Here is a 16,091-nt window from a genome sequence, read left to right on the forward strand (position 1 = left end):
GGGTGGCAGGTGGTTGGGGATGGGGTGGATTCGGGGGCCCGGCTGCCCCTGAGGAGGAAGGCGCAGGGTCGGGCACCGACCGACTCCAGCAGGTTTCAGGAGGGGCCTGGGCCTTGCCTGTCCCAGCCCTTGCTCCTGCGGGCTGCTCTGGGCTCCATGTCAGTCATTTGATGAATTGCCCTGGCTGAGCAGCTCTCATTAGGGTGGCCACACAGCAAGCAAAACGCCGAGCTGCCAAAGCAACACCGTTTTGTCTTTGAGCCCTTAAGATCCCCCAGGCTCAGATCTCCAGGTGGGCCCGGAGCCCTGAGCAATGGGGGGCTATCCTACTGCCTGGAAATTTTCCCCTGTGAGAATGGTGGAAAACTCAGAACACAGATCCTGATAAATTCTGGAAATATCATGGGATAACTTCCAATCTCAGGCATAATTTTTCAGGGAATATATTATTACTTATACACTCACAAGTTCGGGCCTCTGGGCCATAGTCTTAATATTGTGTGTAGGTCATCCATAGGTCCTCAATAGGCCGGTATTTCCTTGGTGGTGAAATGGGAGGTGGGTACCCGTGATTGTGCATAAGAAGGCTAAGGTTGGAGACCTTTCATAGGGATCGGAAATGAACAGGTGGCTATTTTTAAAAATTTATGACTCAAATTTTCACAGCTACAACTGTGATTTCATTTGAAATTAAGTAGAAGAGGAGAGGGTAGATTTATGGCCGTTATCCTTGAGGCAGACATTCAACAGGAGTGGGTTCTTTTTTACATTCAGAGATTAAGTTTCATCAGTTCTAAATAAAAACCATGGCTTCTCAAATCTCTACAACAAACATTTGTTTTCTCACTGGTTGGCTTCCATTCTGTGGGCCTTTCTGTGTTGGATTTTTCTGGCCTCTGTGGTGTATTTTGAGCCAGCTATTGCTAAAACCAAGCAGAGTGAAGGAAAAATCAGTCTTGGAAGAACATTTTTCAAATGATCAGGCCCCTGGGACCCTCTTATGTGTTCATAGAAGACTTGACATCTTGGCAGAACAGATACGCTGACACTGATAAGGACTCTACTAGAAGCTCCATAGAAGTTGAAGACAAGTCATGTCTTGTGAGTTGGCGGTCATGTAGTTATAACTTTGGATGTGATTTGTAAGATAGTCAAAAGAGGAAAATGTTATACTTTTAAAAGAGGACCTACTCAAAATCGTATCATTTGCTTGCAGTTTAGAGAACTGAAGATTTGAGTGGCGTTTTCTTCTTCTTTGGGTATGGCATTTCTTTGAAATGTTTTCTATTTGCTTTGCTTTTCTGCATACATATGTGTGTGTGCATGCACATCTTGGTACACATCATTGTATCATCACCATTGATACACAATAACACTTATCAATGATGCTGAGATAATTTCAGAATCTTCATGGCGATGTAAAATTATCCCAGGGGAAAATAATCGCATGTGGATTTAGAATTTTGGAAGAAAAAAAAATTACATATACCCACCGCACTATATTCTATTTGTAAGCCAGGCACCAGGCCAGGAGCCAGGGATTCAGTGAGGAAATAAATAAACCCACACCCTAAGAACCTGTCAGGAAAGACAAATCTCTAATTAAGTGGATAGACAGTGAGTTGTCATATTTTCTAGTTTTGATTTGGAAGCTATGACATTCAGTTTAAAGAAATTATGAATTGTTCCTCCAAAATGGTATCAACATTTTAGAGTTTGACTATCATGTTATATGATTCTTACCTATCTCAAGGACTTGTGCAAGAAGTTTTTGCACCTTCAAAACTCTTAGCGCATTTAATATTTAATTTATCCTTTAAATTTTAAAATAGCTGGACATGATAGAAATGACAGAAATGGTCAAAAGGCAGAGAATAAACACCCATTGTCCTTACCAAGCTAACCAAAGGATTGTAATAATTGTGTATTTGCTCTATCCTTTTAAAGACTGCATACTTTGTGTAGTTATAGTAATGGTATTGTACAATTTTTATACTGTTTTTTCCATTTAATATTTATCATAAGCATTTTTCATGTTTGTAAAGGCTATCTAAGAAGACTATCCCCCATGAATACAGCCTCACTTATGTAGCCATACTTCTGTCATTGGAGAGTTACTGTCTCTAGTTTTTCATCATTATGAATGTCTTGATAGATTGTTAGAGTATAGGGATTTATTTCTAGTGAATGTTGTATTTTTCATGGTATATTCAAAACAATGATATTTCTGGAATATGGATTGTTTAAATTATAGATATATAAATTATTATGTATATATCATACACATTATATATTATGGATATGTGCATATCTTCAAGTTGGTTTCTTAAATATTTATGAATAAGATGCTTTCTGAGATAGATCTGCTTTTTTATTTGTGGATCACTTTCCCTCTTTTACAGGAATAAAAGGAGATAAAATAATAGCTTAGACTAAAGAGCTTTGTGTTATATAAAGACTTGCCCTTTAACAAATTCATATATAATCCATATTGATAAAATGTACCTCTTAGAGTAAAATCAACATAGGAATGCTATAAAAGTAGTAATCTGGAAAAAAAAGTAAATGCTAGTTTTTTTAGGAAAAAGGAGTTTTGAGCTCCAGAGTATAATTATGCTTTTTTGCTTTTCTACTCAGACTTCAAATAAATGATCAAAGCAATTTATATAGTGAGAAGCTTGCACCCCACAGGTACAGGGAGAAGAACTCTGTTCGCTCCCAGGCTATAGACTACAAGGCATTTCTCATAGATTCAATACAGATGGAACTGGACTAACAAAACTAGTGGTAAAACTAAGGTTCAGGTCACAAGTCTCTTTCTAAGAGAGTTGTACAAAAAATAAGGAACTTAGCTCCCTGCAGAACCGCTTGGGGTGAAGGGGTGAAGGCGGAAGTTGGGAGCATTCTGTAGCTAAGACAGAATTACTTGACTTCTGAAGCAATTTTTCTGTAAGAACTCAGGGCAAGTGAAGCCACACAAAATGGAAAATGCTCAGATGACAGGGACTGAATCCATGAGTCCAGAGATGGGGCAGGAGTGGGGTTCTGTGGAGGGAGCCCAGGAGAATCAGAAGGTGAAAAGTTGGAATACTGCAGCCAAGGGAATCTCTGATGTGGAGCTTAAGAGTTAGACACCTCCAATTATGCAAAGGAAAGAAAGGAAAAGAGCACTCTGTTTGGGGCGAGGATGATGTGCATGGAAGACAGCCAACAGAGACACACAAATGCTCTTCCTGTTAGGGAGATCAGAGCAAACGGAACACAAGCCATGCTCTAAGTGACATGCAATAATTATTTTCTTTTTGATGAAGATTATCTCATCCAAATATGCCGATGATTAGTTATCATGGACCAGGATAAATGAGTAAAAAGTGGTCAACATATAGATATAGACTGTTGAACACTTTGAATTTGAAAGAAAAATTTTAAAGGAAAATATCCTATTGGTATTCTAGTAAAAAAAAAATTGCCTATTCCCAAAGGGAAAATTTAGACTGGCTTGATATATCCTCTCCAAAATGAAATATCAACAAGCAGAAAAATAATATCCTGAAAATGTACAATTCTGAAATATACCAGAACAGTTCTTTTATGATACAATATTGATCAAAAGGGGAATATAAAAAAGGTGAAGAAATACATAATAAGCAAGTGCTACCAAAAAAAAAAGAAAAGAAAAGTATGTAAATATCAGAACAATTGTTCCAAAAGTAATTAAATGAAAAATTTTAAGTGATAGAAGTTACTATCTTTAAGAAAATTGTATTTACAAGCCTCTTCTATATACTGATTTTCATAGCCTTATAATATGTACTGCTGAAAGTATTCTTGTGTATATTTATTGGAAGACATGGCCCATAGATGCAGTGTTTCTGAGAAGGGTTCTATGACCTAAGATGGGATAAGGAATCATTTCAGCTTAGGAAGTAAATAACAAAATAGAACTAGAGAGGAAAGGAGAGAAGATAGAAATGTGAATGGGTTCATTAAAAATTGGGAAAACTTAAGATCTAGTAGAAAAAATAACTAAGAACCATAGCACTGTGATCTTTAAGGCATGTTAATCTGTAGTTATCTATAGGATGTATTAGCCTGTCAAAAAGTAAGAATGAAGTCAAGAATAGGAGAAAAATAAGAATGGGAGTCAGTAAAGGAAGGTATTGGAGAAATCAGGGATGAAATTCTGAGGATGAGTGAACTGGAATCAGACAGACTCCAGTGATGGAAATTAGAGGTAGACAGTAGAGATTTATCAATAGAACAAGTGCTAACAGATCTTGGTGACCAAACCAAAGAATGAATGGGAATGATGAGTAAAGAATAAATCTAGGACTTCAAGCTTGGGTGAAGTTGGTATTTTAGTTTTTATTTTGTTATGCCTAGATAAAACAACTAATTACATCTTTATCATTCAGTTCGCTGTAAATCTTTCACTTCATTATTTAAAAAATTACTCTCTTTTAATATTTTTATGAGATTCATAGATCAGTTTCATGTATTACTTCTGGAGCAGAGGAAGGATCAATCATACTTCTTGTTGTTGAAAGTACAAATTCTGGGAGCCTGTATCAGACAAGATACAAGTCAGAGATGGTTGAAAATACTATTGAATATATTACAAAATTTGTCTGAGGTTAAAAAATATCATAGATAAAGTGAAATAAGTCAGTCAGAGAAAAACAAGTATCATATGACCTCACTCATATGTGGAATCTAAGTAACAAAATAAACTGATGAAAGGAGTGGGACCAGAGACATGAAGGCATAAAACTGAGTGCGGAATCCCAGAGGGAAGGCAGGGGAGGGGGGAGTTGGGGATGGGGATGTAGAGTTAGGGTTGGGAGGTGTGTGTGTGTGTGGGGGGGGGAGTAATCAACCAAGGGCCTTGTATGCATATATGCATGGTCCATGGACATAGACAACTTTCAACAATAAAGAATTATTTAAAAAATATCATAAATAATGTAAAACTGGGATAGGCATTTTTCAAGCATGGAAAGTTGCTTAACTATTTCTCCCAAGAGCTAAAGAGATTAAGATAAGCATTGTAAATAAGGGATTTAAATTTTCAGCAATAGAGCTTGATGAATTTAGAAACACCTTTCATTAAATTATTCTTTCTATATCCCTCAATTCAATGTATGTCAATATATATGGAGTAAAAAGATATTAAACTCTGGAGAACCTAAAAACAAACTTTCTCGCCTGGCCAGCATGGCTCAGTGGTTGAATGTTGAGCTATGAACTAGGAGGTTGCAGTTCGGTTTCTGGTCAGGGCACATGCCCAGGTTGTGGGCTCCATCCCCAGTGTGGGGTGTTCAGGAAGCAGACAATCAATGATTCTCTCTCATCTTGATGTTTCTATCTCCATCTCCCTCTCCCTTCCTCTCTGAAATCAATAAAAATATACTTAAAAATTAAAAATAAAAATAAATAAAACCAACTTTCTACTTTTTAGTAAATAAAATATTAAAACATTTAAAAAACTGGCTTAGTTGAACTAGGCAATTTGCTTTTGCTTCCCTCCTTTCAATAAATGAATAGCTATTGAAAAGTATATTCTAAACAAAAAATTATAGTAGAACTAGTGGCCCGGTGAACGAAATTTGTGCACAGGGGGGAGGGGGGGTTGCCCTCAGCCCGGCCTGCACCATCTCCAATCTGGGAGCCCACAGGGATCGGGCCTAAACCAGCAATCGGACATCCCTCTCACAATCTGTGACTGCTGGCTCCCAACCGCCCGCCTGGCTGCCTGCCTGATTTCCCCTAACCACTTCTGCCTGCCAGCCTGATCACTCACTAACCACTCCCCTGCCAGCCTGATTGATTCCTAACTGCTCCCCTACTGGCCTTATGGCCCCAAGCTGTCCTCCCCTGCTTGCCTGATGGCCGCTAACTGCCTCTGCCTTGGCCCACACTACCGTGGCTGGGGTGACCAAGGAAGCCAAGCCTCCAGCCACTCTTGGGCTGGCTCTTGGCTCTGGCCGGCGCCGCCATCTTTGTCACATCAATTTGCATATTCCCTCCTTATTGGCTGTGGGTGCTGCCATTTTTATCATGAAGTGATGGTTAATTTGCATATTACTCTTTTATTAGATAGGATATTTAAGAAAAAACAAATATCTTAGTAATTTTATAAGACAAAAATTTATTCTTGTATATAAAATATATTCCATATATTTTAGAAAATTCTGAAGTTCTCTGAAGAAAAGTTAAAAATAGAATATACTGTGCATACATAGTTATACATCAAAATTTTTGTATTGGATTTCTGTTTTGCTGTTTTGCTTATAACAAGTCTATCTGTTTTCCCTCCTCTGCCCCCCAACCAATCTTGATTATGCACAGTAAATTCTATAGGTATTAAAATGCTCTCCTGAGCATCTGGACCAGTGATCTCATCACTAGTTGGGACCACTGCTGGGAAGGTGTGTAAGAATCACCCAGGGAGTGTTTTTAAAAAATACCATTTCCCATGCTCTACCCTGGGAGGTTCTGATTTAGCATGTCAGAGGTGAAGGATGAGTGTGGTTGAAAATGTTTAAAAACCCTTGGGTGATTCAATGTTAAGCAGTCTTTGGAAACAACTATTTTTTTTTAATATTATGAACTCTGTTCTACACATTTATTTTTAAAGTACAGTTGACATTCAATATATTAGTCTCAGGTTTACAATATAGTGGTTAGACATTTATATGACTTCTGAAGTGATCCCCTCCACCCCCGCACCATATATAATTACTACAATATTACTGACTACATTTCCTATACTGTACTTTACAGCCCCATGACTTTTTTTTTAAAAAAAATAGGCTTTTATTGATTTGAGAGAGAGAGAAAGGGAGAGGAAGAAAGAGAGAAACATCTATGACAGAGAAACATCATTTGTCTGCCTCCTGCATGCTCCCTATTGGGGATCGAGCCCACAACCTGGGCATGTGCCATGACTGGGAATCCAACCAGTGATCTCTTGATGCATGGGACAACTCTCAACCAAATGAGGCACACCGGCCAGGGCCCTGTGACTAATTTGTAACTGCCAATTTGTACTTTTTAATTCCTTCACCTTTTTCACCTAGCCCCCCAATCCTAACTCCCACCTAGCAACCATCAGTTTGTTCTCTGTATCTACGAGTCTGTTTCCATTTTGTTTGTTTAATTTGTTAGATTCCACATATAAGTGAAATCATGTGGTATTTGTCTTTGTCTTACTTATTTCGCTTAGCATAATACTATCTAGGTCATGGAAACTACTATTTTAAACCACTTGCCTTCTGTGGCCAAACTTTATGGATTCATATTACAAAATTAAACAACCACACATACACAGAAAATAGATAACTCCTTTCAATTTTCCATGCAATTTAAGTACAGTGTGGAAAAGTTTTGAAAACCACTATTTTAAACCATTCGCCTTCTTTGTCCAACCTTTGCAAACTTATTACAAGATGAACTAACCACAATAAAAATAGATGATCTCCTTTTCTGATTTTCATAATCTTTAAATGATAGTAGCCATTTATCAAAATAAAATGTCTTTCACTGCACTATTGGATGATGAGAATCATCGAAGGCTCTGCCTTTGGGTGGGAGAGCCTTTTGGGGACTACTCTGAGATTAGGAACCTTGACCTTACAAAATCATATGATCAACCTGTGGTAATTTTTAACTCTGACGTTTTTCTTTAAAATTTTTTTAAACCTACACTGTACCCAGAATAACTCACAAAATTATAAGTGCATAATATCCTTTTTAAAAGTGAAAGACAAGGACGTGTTAAATGGATTTACTGAATTTTCTGAGTAAAGACTGGAGAGAGGCTGCTCAGCCTACATGTGCAAACTGATGGCTTCAATCTGTAATCAATACTATAGTAATTTAGGTGACACAAATACAGCTTCATTCCCTCTCCTACTGCTTGGATGCTTTAGTTTGGCATGCAGGGTGCAACAACAAACAGATGGCGGGCCATCATAGTGTATCCTGAATTCCTTTAGCAAATCCAATAATTTTTAAAGGTCAAAGAAAATTCAATTTTCACCGTTAAAAATAAAAAAGAAACAGAACAGAATCCTTGGCGAAGTAATGACACTGTTTTAAGGTATTTGTAGAAAGAACTGGGAAAAAAAATAATGTGCTGCTTTTTTGGGATTTAGTAAGTAGACTCAATATAAAAAGCAGAGGACTATTTTCTGTTTTTAATCAGCGTGTTGACAAAAGGAAAAGGGAAAAGAAGAGCCTGTGTTTGGAGATGGTCTTTTGAAATGTTTGGCTTCCTTTGTTCAGTAGCCCATCTTGGGTGGCCCTTGAAGACCTGCTGGGGCTGGATCATGCATATAACACTGTTTTTGCAGGGCTACATCCTGATTTAGTAAGGGCCAAGACATAGATGAAGCACCCAGATGAAAAGTGCATTTGGAGGCAGAGTTAGGCCAGGGAGATGGTTGCTGTGACCCTAGGTGTCAAAATTTCAGTGGAGTCTTAGTTCTCCTGCTAAAGTGGTCTGTTGTGCTACATCACTGGGCAGATATGGAACCTGGGTGGTTTTAAGAGAGTAAACAACTCAGCTGCCTGCCTGTCTCCAAGCAGAAGCCTGATTAGAAAGAAGGAAAGATGCATTTAGCCTCTGAAGGTTCATGAACAGAGGGGAGTGAGGAGAGGCTTGCTTGGGAGTGGCTTGAAAGGACTGGCATTGGCCCTGACCGGTTTGGCTCAGTGGATAGAGCTTCGGCCTGCGGACTGAAGGGTCCCTGGTTCGATTCCAGTCAGGGGCATGTACCTTGGTTGTGGGCACATCCCCAGTGCGGGGTGTGCAGGAGGCAGCTGGTCGATGTTTCTCTCTCATTGATGTTTCTAACTCTCTATCCCTCCCCCTTCCTCTCCGTAAAAAATCAATAAAATATATATATATATTTTTTAAAAAAGGACTGGCATTGTAGTTTTAGGGGCAGCCATGATGTAACTTAATTTCACTGTTTAGATTTGGTAGAGGCAAGAATTGGAGACTGCTTGCCTTTGATCTCTGGGAAAGAAGACTATTCACAAAGGCATGGAAAGGTCAGATTGAAAGACATGGCCAACCCTGGTTGGTGTGGCTCAGTTGGTTGAGCATCATCCCAAGCACTGAGAGGTCACTGCTTTGATTCCCAGTCAAGGCACATGCCGGGGTTGTGGGCTCCATCCTCAGTAGGGGGAATGCGGGAGGTAGCAGATTGATGTTACTCTCTCTCATCGATCTTTCTCTCTCTTTCTTCCTCTCCCTTCTTCTCTCTCTAAAACATCAATAATATATATATTATTGATATATATATTTAAAAATAAAAGATGATTCTTTAAAAAAAAGGAAAGACAGCTGAATACCTAGGGGGTAAAGATCAGAAATTGACCTCAGGCAGGGCACCTACCTTCTCTAAACCTCAGTTTTATCTGTGAAATAGGAATAATAGAAAACCAGTCCCACTGCGGATGGCAAAAAAGTACATGAAATAATTCACTCGAACATCAGTCTCACACATCATAAACCCTCAGCAAATGTTACATATGATTTGTTTAAACTTAACAATTATTTTCATATTTTACTCGTTTCAAAAAATTACAAATGAAATTTGTCATTTTTGCACAGCATTTTAATTTTACAAAAGTTCTTGAGGTTCAAAAGTAAGAATCAAATTCTCCACACCATCTCTCCCTTCCTTCCCTATCTCTGTTCTCCCAACAAAACATACTCACTGGGTTCTAAACTTGCTGTCAGCTCATGTGGATCTGGGCAAGGTTGCCTCAGACTTTTAATCTGTACAATGGGAATAATACTAAAAAATTTCAGAGATGTATTAAGGCCTTGGAATGGAGCCTGGCCCAGAGCCAACTTTCAATAAACATTTGTTATCATCTTGCAAGTGAAAAATATATATAATGTTTAAGCTTGATTCTCTTCTAAAATTATATACAGTAGTTGATGGACCATCACCCTACCCTAAGAATTGATAAAATGCATAACATTAGGAACAGCTTCAAGAGTGTGATACATTCTATCACTGGAAGTCTTTTGGGTTGTAATCTATTGCGAACTTTCAGACAGTCCAGAAGTCCTTTTTGCAAACTCCATGATGTGTAGTCATTCTCTCTGAGAATATCCAGAAAAGAGCTTACCACCTCTCCAGATAGCCCAACGTGTTACTGGAAACTTTGAGATTAAACAGGGTTTTTTTTGTTGTTGTTGCATAAATAGCTACCACTTACTAGATTCTATTGATAACTTCCATTTAGTCGGGATTCTCCTTGCTGGGATAACAAACACTACAAAACAAAATCACCCCATTGATTATGTTCTGAACTTGGATTATTAATTAGTATGGCAGGATTTCTCTCAACAAATCCCTTCTTTCTGCTCTAGTACATTGTCTGCAAAAACATACAATTTTTTACCCATGTGTCATAAGTGAATTATTTTCTAGTTTTCACATTCTCAGCATATTCAGTCAAGAATTTCTGAGACTAAGCCCTAGCTGGTTTGGCTCAGTGGATAGAGTGTCAGCCTGTGGACCCCGGTTTCGATTCTGGTCAAGGGCGCGTACCTCAGTTGCAAGCTGTTTCCCAGCCTGGCCCCTGGTCAGGCATGTGCAGGAGGCAACCAATTGATGTATTTCTCTCAAATCAATATTTCTCTCTGTCTTTCCCTCTCTCTTCCACTCTCTCTAAAAATCAATGGAAAAATATCCTCAGGTGAGGATAAAAAATAAAAAAAAGAAAGAAAAAGACTTTCTGAGACTAAAACTAACTCTAGGAAACTAAGAAATCTGTCATATTTAAGAAATAAAGACAACTTTCTATATACTTTTTAATAAGATCATCAGATTGGAGTTAAATGCCTTTTTCTCATTTTTCCCCCTAAAATTCAGAGTAAAGGTAATAAAAGCATAATAGAATATTTTTAGGACTCACCTTCAAGGAAAAAGGCTGGATGAATGAATAATGACTTCAAAGACCTGAAAGTGACATTTAAGTAGATTTGATGTGAAGTTTGATCATTTCTTGCCAAAAAAGAAAAAAAAGAAGAAAAAGAAAAAATAGACACATTTTTACAAATGTGTGGCTGGAAAAACTACAAATGAATCACATAGTAAAAATTCAGATTTTAGAGATAAAAAATGTACTATTTCCACAACAATAATTGATGCCAAGAGAATTTCTAATCACCAGGTTGAATAAGAATATGGTGAAAAAGTTTTCTTTTTATTATTTGTCTATTTTATAATATAATGAAATTTTAATTTAATAGTTCCATACACCACTTGTCTTGGTTCATGTCCTCTCTCATCTCTATGTCTAAGTTTCCTCATCTGTGAAACAGTTCTAAGAATTGAGTTACATGATGTATGACATTCTTAAAATAGGCCTGGCACAAGATGAGCTCTCAGTAAACATTTTTAAAAATTTTATCTTTATTGTTGAAAGTATTTGTGTGTTTTCCTATTGACCCCCTGTACCCTGCACCCACTCCTCCCAGGCCTTCACCACACTATTGTCTATGTCCATGGGCTATGCATATCCTATCTAATAAAAGAGAAACATGGTAATTAGCGTACGACGGCTACCCTTCCCATTGGCTAATCAGGGCGATATGCAAATTAACTGCCAGCAAAGATGGCGGCCGGCAGCCAGGCAGCTGGAAACGAACATGAGGCTTGCTTGCTTCAGTGAAGGAGGACTCCAACGTTCCCCGCCTGCCTTGCCGGCCTCTGAGCTGGCAGTTTGAAACATTGTAACAAATATAGAAGCTAAACAAAACCCCAGAAACCAGCTTTCAGCAGGCCGGGATCTCAGAGCTGGAGATGATACAGTGTTTTGATTATAGAACCCAAACAAACCAGATACCTGCTTTCAGCAGCAGAGACCTTGACCCAGAAAAAAAAAAAAGAAAAAAAGGAGCGGTTGGGAGCTTCAGTCACCCACCAGCCTGAAAACAGCCCTCAGCCCCTCACCCAGACTGGCCAGGCACCCCAGTGGGGACCCCCACCCTGAAGGGTGTGTGACCAGCTGCAAACAGCCATCATCCCCTCATCCAGGCTGGCCAGGCACCCCAGTGGGGACCCCCACCCTGAAGGGTGTGTGACCAGCTGCAAACAGCCATCATCCCCTCATCCAGGCTGGCCAGGCACCCCAGTGGGGACCCCCACCCTGAAGGGGGTGTGACCAGCTGCAAACAGCCATCATCCCCTCATCCAGGCTGGCCAGGCACCCCAGTGGGGACCCCCACCCTGAAGGGGGTGTGACCAGCTGCAAACAGCCATCATCCCCTCATCCAGGCTGGCCAGGCACCCCAGTGGGGACCCCCACCCTGAAGGGGGTGTGACCAGCTGCAAACAGCCATCATCCCCTCATCCAGGCTGGCCAGGCACCCCAGTGGGGACCCCCACCCTGAAGGGGGTGTGACCAGCTGCAAACAGCCATCATCCCCTCATCCAGGCTGGCCAGGCACCCCAGTGGGGACCCCCACCCTGAAGGGGGTGTGACCAGCTGCAAACAGCCATCATCCCCTCATCCAGGCTGGCCAGGCACCCCAGTGGGGACCCCCACCCTGAAGGGGGTGTGACCAGCTGCAAACAGCCATCATCCCCTCATCCAGGCTGGCCAGGCACCCCAGTGGGGACCCCCACCCTGAAGGGGGTGTGACCAGCTGCAAACAGCCATCATCCCCTCATCCAGGCTGGCCAGGCACCCCAGTGGGGACCCCCACCCTGAAGGGGGTGTGACCAGCTGCAAACAGCCATCATCCCCTCATCCAGGCTGGCCAGGCACCCCAGTGGGGACCCCCACCCTGAAGGGGGTGTGACCAGCTGCAAACAGCCATCATCCCCTCATCCAGGCTGGCCAGGCACCCCAGTGGGGACCCCCACCCTGAAGGGGGTGTGACCAGCTGCAAACAGCCATCATCCCCTCATCCAGGCTGGCCAGGCACCCCAGTGGGGACCCCCACCCTGAAGGGGGTGTGACCAGCTGCAAACAGCCATCATCCCCTCATCCAGGCTGGCCAGGCACCCCAGTGGGGACCCCCACCTGGCTGACTGGCCGGTAGCTATGATGCACAATGACCACTGGGGGCAGATGCTCAACGCAGGAGCTGCCGAGTGACAGCAACTTTGCAGAGTGCCCTCTCGCACTCCAGGACCCTTTGGGGGATTTCGGACTGCTGGTTTCGGCCCAATCCTCACAGGCCAGGCTGAGGGACCCCACCTGCTGGAAGGACCCTGCTCACTCCACAGATGCCCTTCGGGCCCTGGCACTACCCCAGGTGCGGCCGGCTGGCGAGGGACTGTGGGAAGTTGGCTCCAGGGCATGTCCGGCCCGTCTCGCCCAGTCCTGCCCCTCCAGCCACCTTCTTATTAATTTCCTTTCAATGTGCACAAATCCGTGCACCAGGCCTCTAGTATGTATATAAGTTCCCTGGTTAATCTCTCCCCACCCACCCCCTTCCCTCAGAGCACCCCCACCTTCCATCTGAAGTTGGTCAGTCTGTTCCATGCTTCTATGTCTCTGGATCTATTTTGTTCATTAGATTTCACATATGAGTGAGATCACGTGTTACTTACCTTTCTCTAACTGGCTTGTTTCACTTAGCATAATATGCTCCAGGTCCCTCCATGCGTCTTCAAATGGTAAGAGTTCCTTCTTCTATACAGCCGAGTAGTATTCCATTGTGTAAATGTACCACAGCTTTTTTATCTACTCATTTGCTGATGGGCACTTGGGTTGTTTCCAAATCTTAACTATTGTTAAGTTGTGCTGCTGCTATGAACAGGGGTGCATATATTTTTTTCTGATTGGTGTTTCAGATTTCTTAAACATTTTTGTTGGACAAATCTGTTTTTACATGGCAGTCAACAGAATTTGGGAGGATATCAACTGATGAGCTCACTATTTTACCATGGTAAATAACTTATTTTACAAAATCATTTCATCCCCTTTTTGTGAGATTTGTAGTAGGTCTCTCTCTCTCTCTTTCTCTTTCTCTCTGTGTTTGAGGATTATTTTTCTTTTTATAAAATAATTGGTTTAGTATATATTTATTCAATTTTAGAACAGATTCTGTATTTAATACTTTCCCTTAAATGGTTTTGATTATTAACATCAAAGGCAACTAATGGGTACCACTAAATGGGAGACGCTGGGGTTGCTGGAGTCCAGCATGGGCTGTAGGGGCTGTGAGAAGTGACCTCATGGAAGGAGGTGCAGAGTGCTGAGAGAGTGTGAGACATGGTTTTCAGTGCTCTTACCAGGGAACCAAGGTGATCTGGGCTTGAAGAATGATGGGAGTTTTAGCCATTCAAGATGGAGTGAGAGTTTTCATTCTTTTTAGATAAAGGTTTAAAAGTGAAGTTGCTGGGCTGCATAATAGTTCTGTGTTGTTGTTTTTTTAAATTTATTTTTATTGTTGAAAGTATTACTGGTGTCCCCTTTTTCCCCTATTGAACCCCTCCACCCCACTCCTGCCCCTCCAGGCTTTCACCTCCCTATTGTCTGTGTTCATTGGTTATGCATATAAACTCTTTGGTTAATCTCTTTCCTTCCCCCTTCCCCCTTCCCCCTGAGATTCTTCAGTCTGTTCCATGCTTCCTTATCTCTGGATCTATTGTTTCTCTCTCTCTCTCTCTTCTCCCCTCCCTTCCTTCCACTCTCTCTAAAAATCAGTGCAAAAAATACCCTTGGTTGAGGATTAACAAAAAAAATTTAAAAATTGATAGTTCTATTTTTAACTTTTTGAGGGGCCCCAATGTTGTTTTCCATAGTGGCTGTACCCTTTTACTGGTAAAGGCCTCAGTTTGTACACATAAGTGACCAGAAGAACAGTGGTTGATTTTTGTGTGTTGTCAGTTGTAGTGACACCTAATGCTTAAAAATAAATCACTGACTTATGTATTCTTTGGGGGCTTTTTAGCATCAAATAGATGCTGTGAGTCTACTAGAGAGGTATGTTTCTCTTGTTTACACTTTTATCCCCAAACTTTAAATCTTTCAGTTAAACAAATCACACACACAAACATAACACTTCATGAGTTAAGTAAGGGACTAGGAAGGTCTGCTGTGGGACTGGCAGCAGACAACAAAGAGGGCACTGCTGGAAGAAAGGAGCAGAAATGGCTGAGAAAGGTTGAACGATGGTGGGTAATGGTATGTTTCACCAATTCAAGTAGAGCATGTGGGTATAGGTATGAAAGGAAGTGCAAGTAAACTCAGTGGGACTGTGTCCTTGAAACATCAGGTTAAGTAAAGCAGGCAATTTATAAGTTCTACAGATGCCTTTGCTGTTCCATGCTGTGTACCCAGCATATAGCCCAGTGTCTGATACCATATGGATGCTGTATTTTCTGTGTGAATGAATGAGTGAATGAATGAGAAAAAGAGGATAAGCTGAGGTTTTTCTGGAGAGACCCTATCAGTGTGTTGGGAAGTTGATTTCTGATATGAAGGACAGGATATATTTAAATGGTTGATATTTGTGGCAGTCCAGATCTGAGGTCCCGTGGCTTAGGAAGGGCTCTAGCAATGGAGATAAAGTGAAAGGGGCCTTGTATACCAATGGAATGAGGAATGACAAAAGAAATCACCCGTGAAAACCTGTGAAAAAACTATCCATGCAGTCCTTCTGCAGATGTGGGACCTGCACGTGGGTCCTGAAAAGCTCGGGGCAGTGGGATCTGGAAATTGAGACTGATACCAAGTCGGCCTGTTGATTTTTAAGTGATGATGGTGGTGGTATGGCCTATATCTAAGGGAGAAGCAGCATAGATACATGATTCAGTAACAGTAGCTGGACACCAACAGATGGTGGTGGAAATTGTAAGAGCAGATGCTCATTTCAGAGGTTGAGTATAGAGAACAGACACATGGGACAGTAAGGAAGGGACATGCTGTAAACCATAATTTAGAAGACAGAAGATTCAAAACCGTTTCATGCAAACCCGAGAGGCTTATAAGGAGAAGAAATGACCTATAGTGTTGTAACACGTCACAGTTAAAGAAAACTGAATTTATTAGCTTTAATTTGGCCAAGAGAGAGCTGGAATGACCTAAGGAAAGTATATAGCTATCAA

At 41.0% G+C, this 16,091-nt stretch overlaps 1 protein-coding gene across 4 annotated transcripts in view; it reads left to right on the forward strand.

Annotated features, from left to right (window-relative positions):
- The first annotated feature begins 1,238 nt into the window (after positions 1-1,238).
- NALCN (sodium leak channel, non selective) overlaps positions 1,239-16,091 on the forward strand; it is a 298,496-nt gene continuing 283,643 nt past the window's right edge. Inside the window, exon 1 of one of the 4 annotated variants that reach the window (XM_005858192.2) lies at positions 1,239-1,259. Coding sequence is in view for 3 of the 4 variants with exons in the window: in XM_005858191.2 (XP_005858253.1) it covers positions 13,925-13,927 (3 nt within the window). In the remaining variant the exon portion in view is untranslated. Of the gene's footprint in view, positions 1,260-13,876; positions 13,928-16,091 lie in introns of those variants that run through there. The other 3 variants (XM_005858191.2, XM_005858194.2, XM_005858193.2) reach the window with 3 other exon arrangements.

The sequence above is a fragment of the Myotis brandtii genome, unplaced genomic scaffold (assembly GCF_000412655.1).
Source record: "Myotis brandtii unplaced genomic scaffold, ASM41265v1 scaffold116, whole genome shotgun sequence".
In the NCBI taxonomy this organism is placed as follows: domain Eukaryota; kingdom Metazoa; phylum Chordata; class Mammalia; order Chiroptera; family Vespertilionidae; genus Myotis; species Myotis brandtii.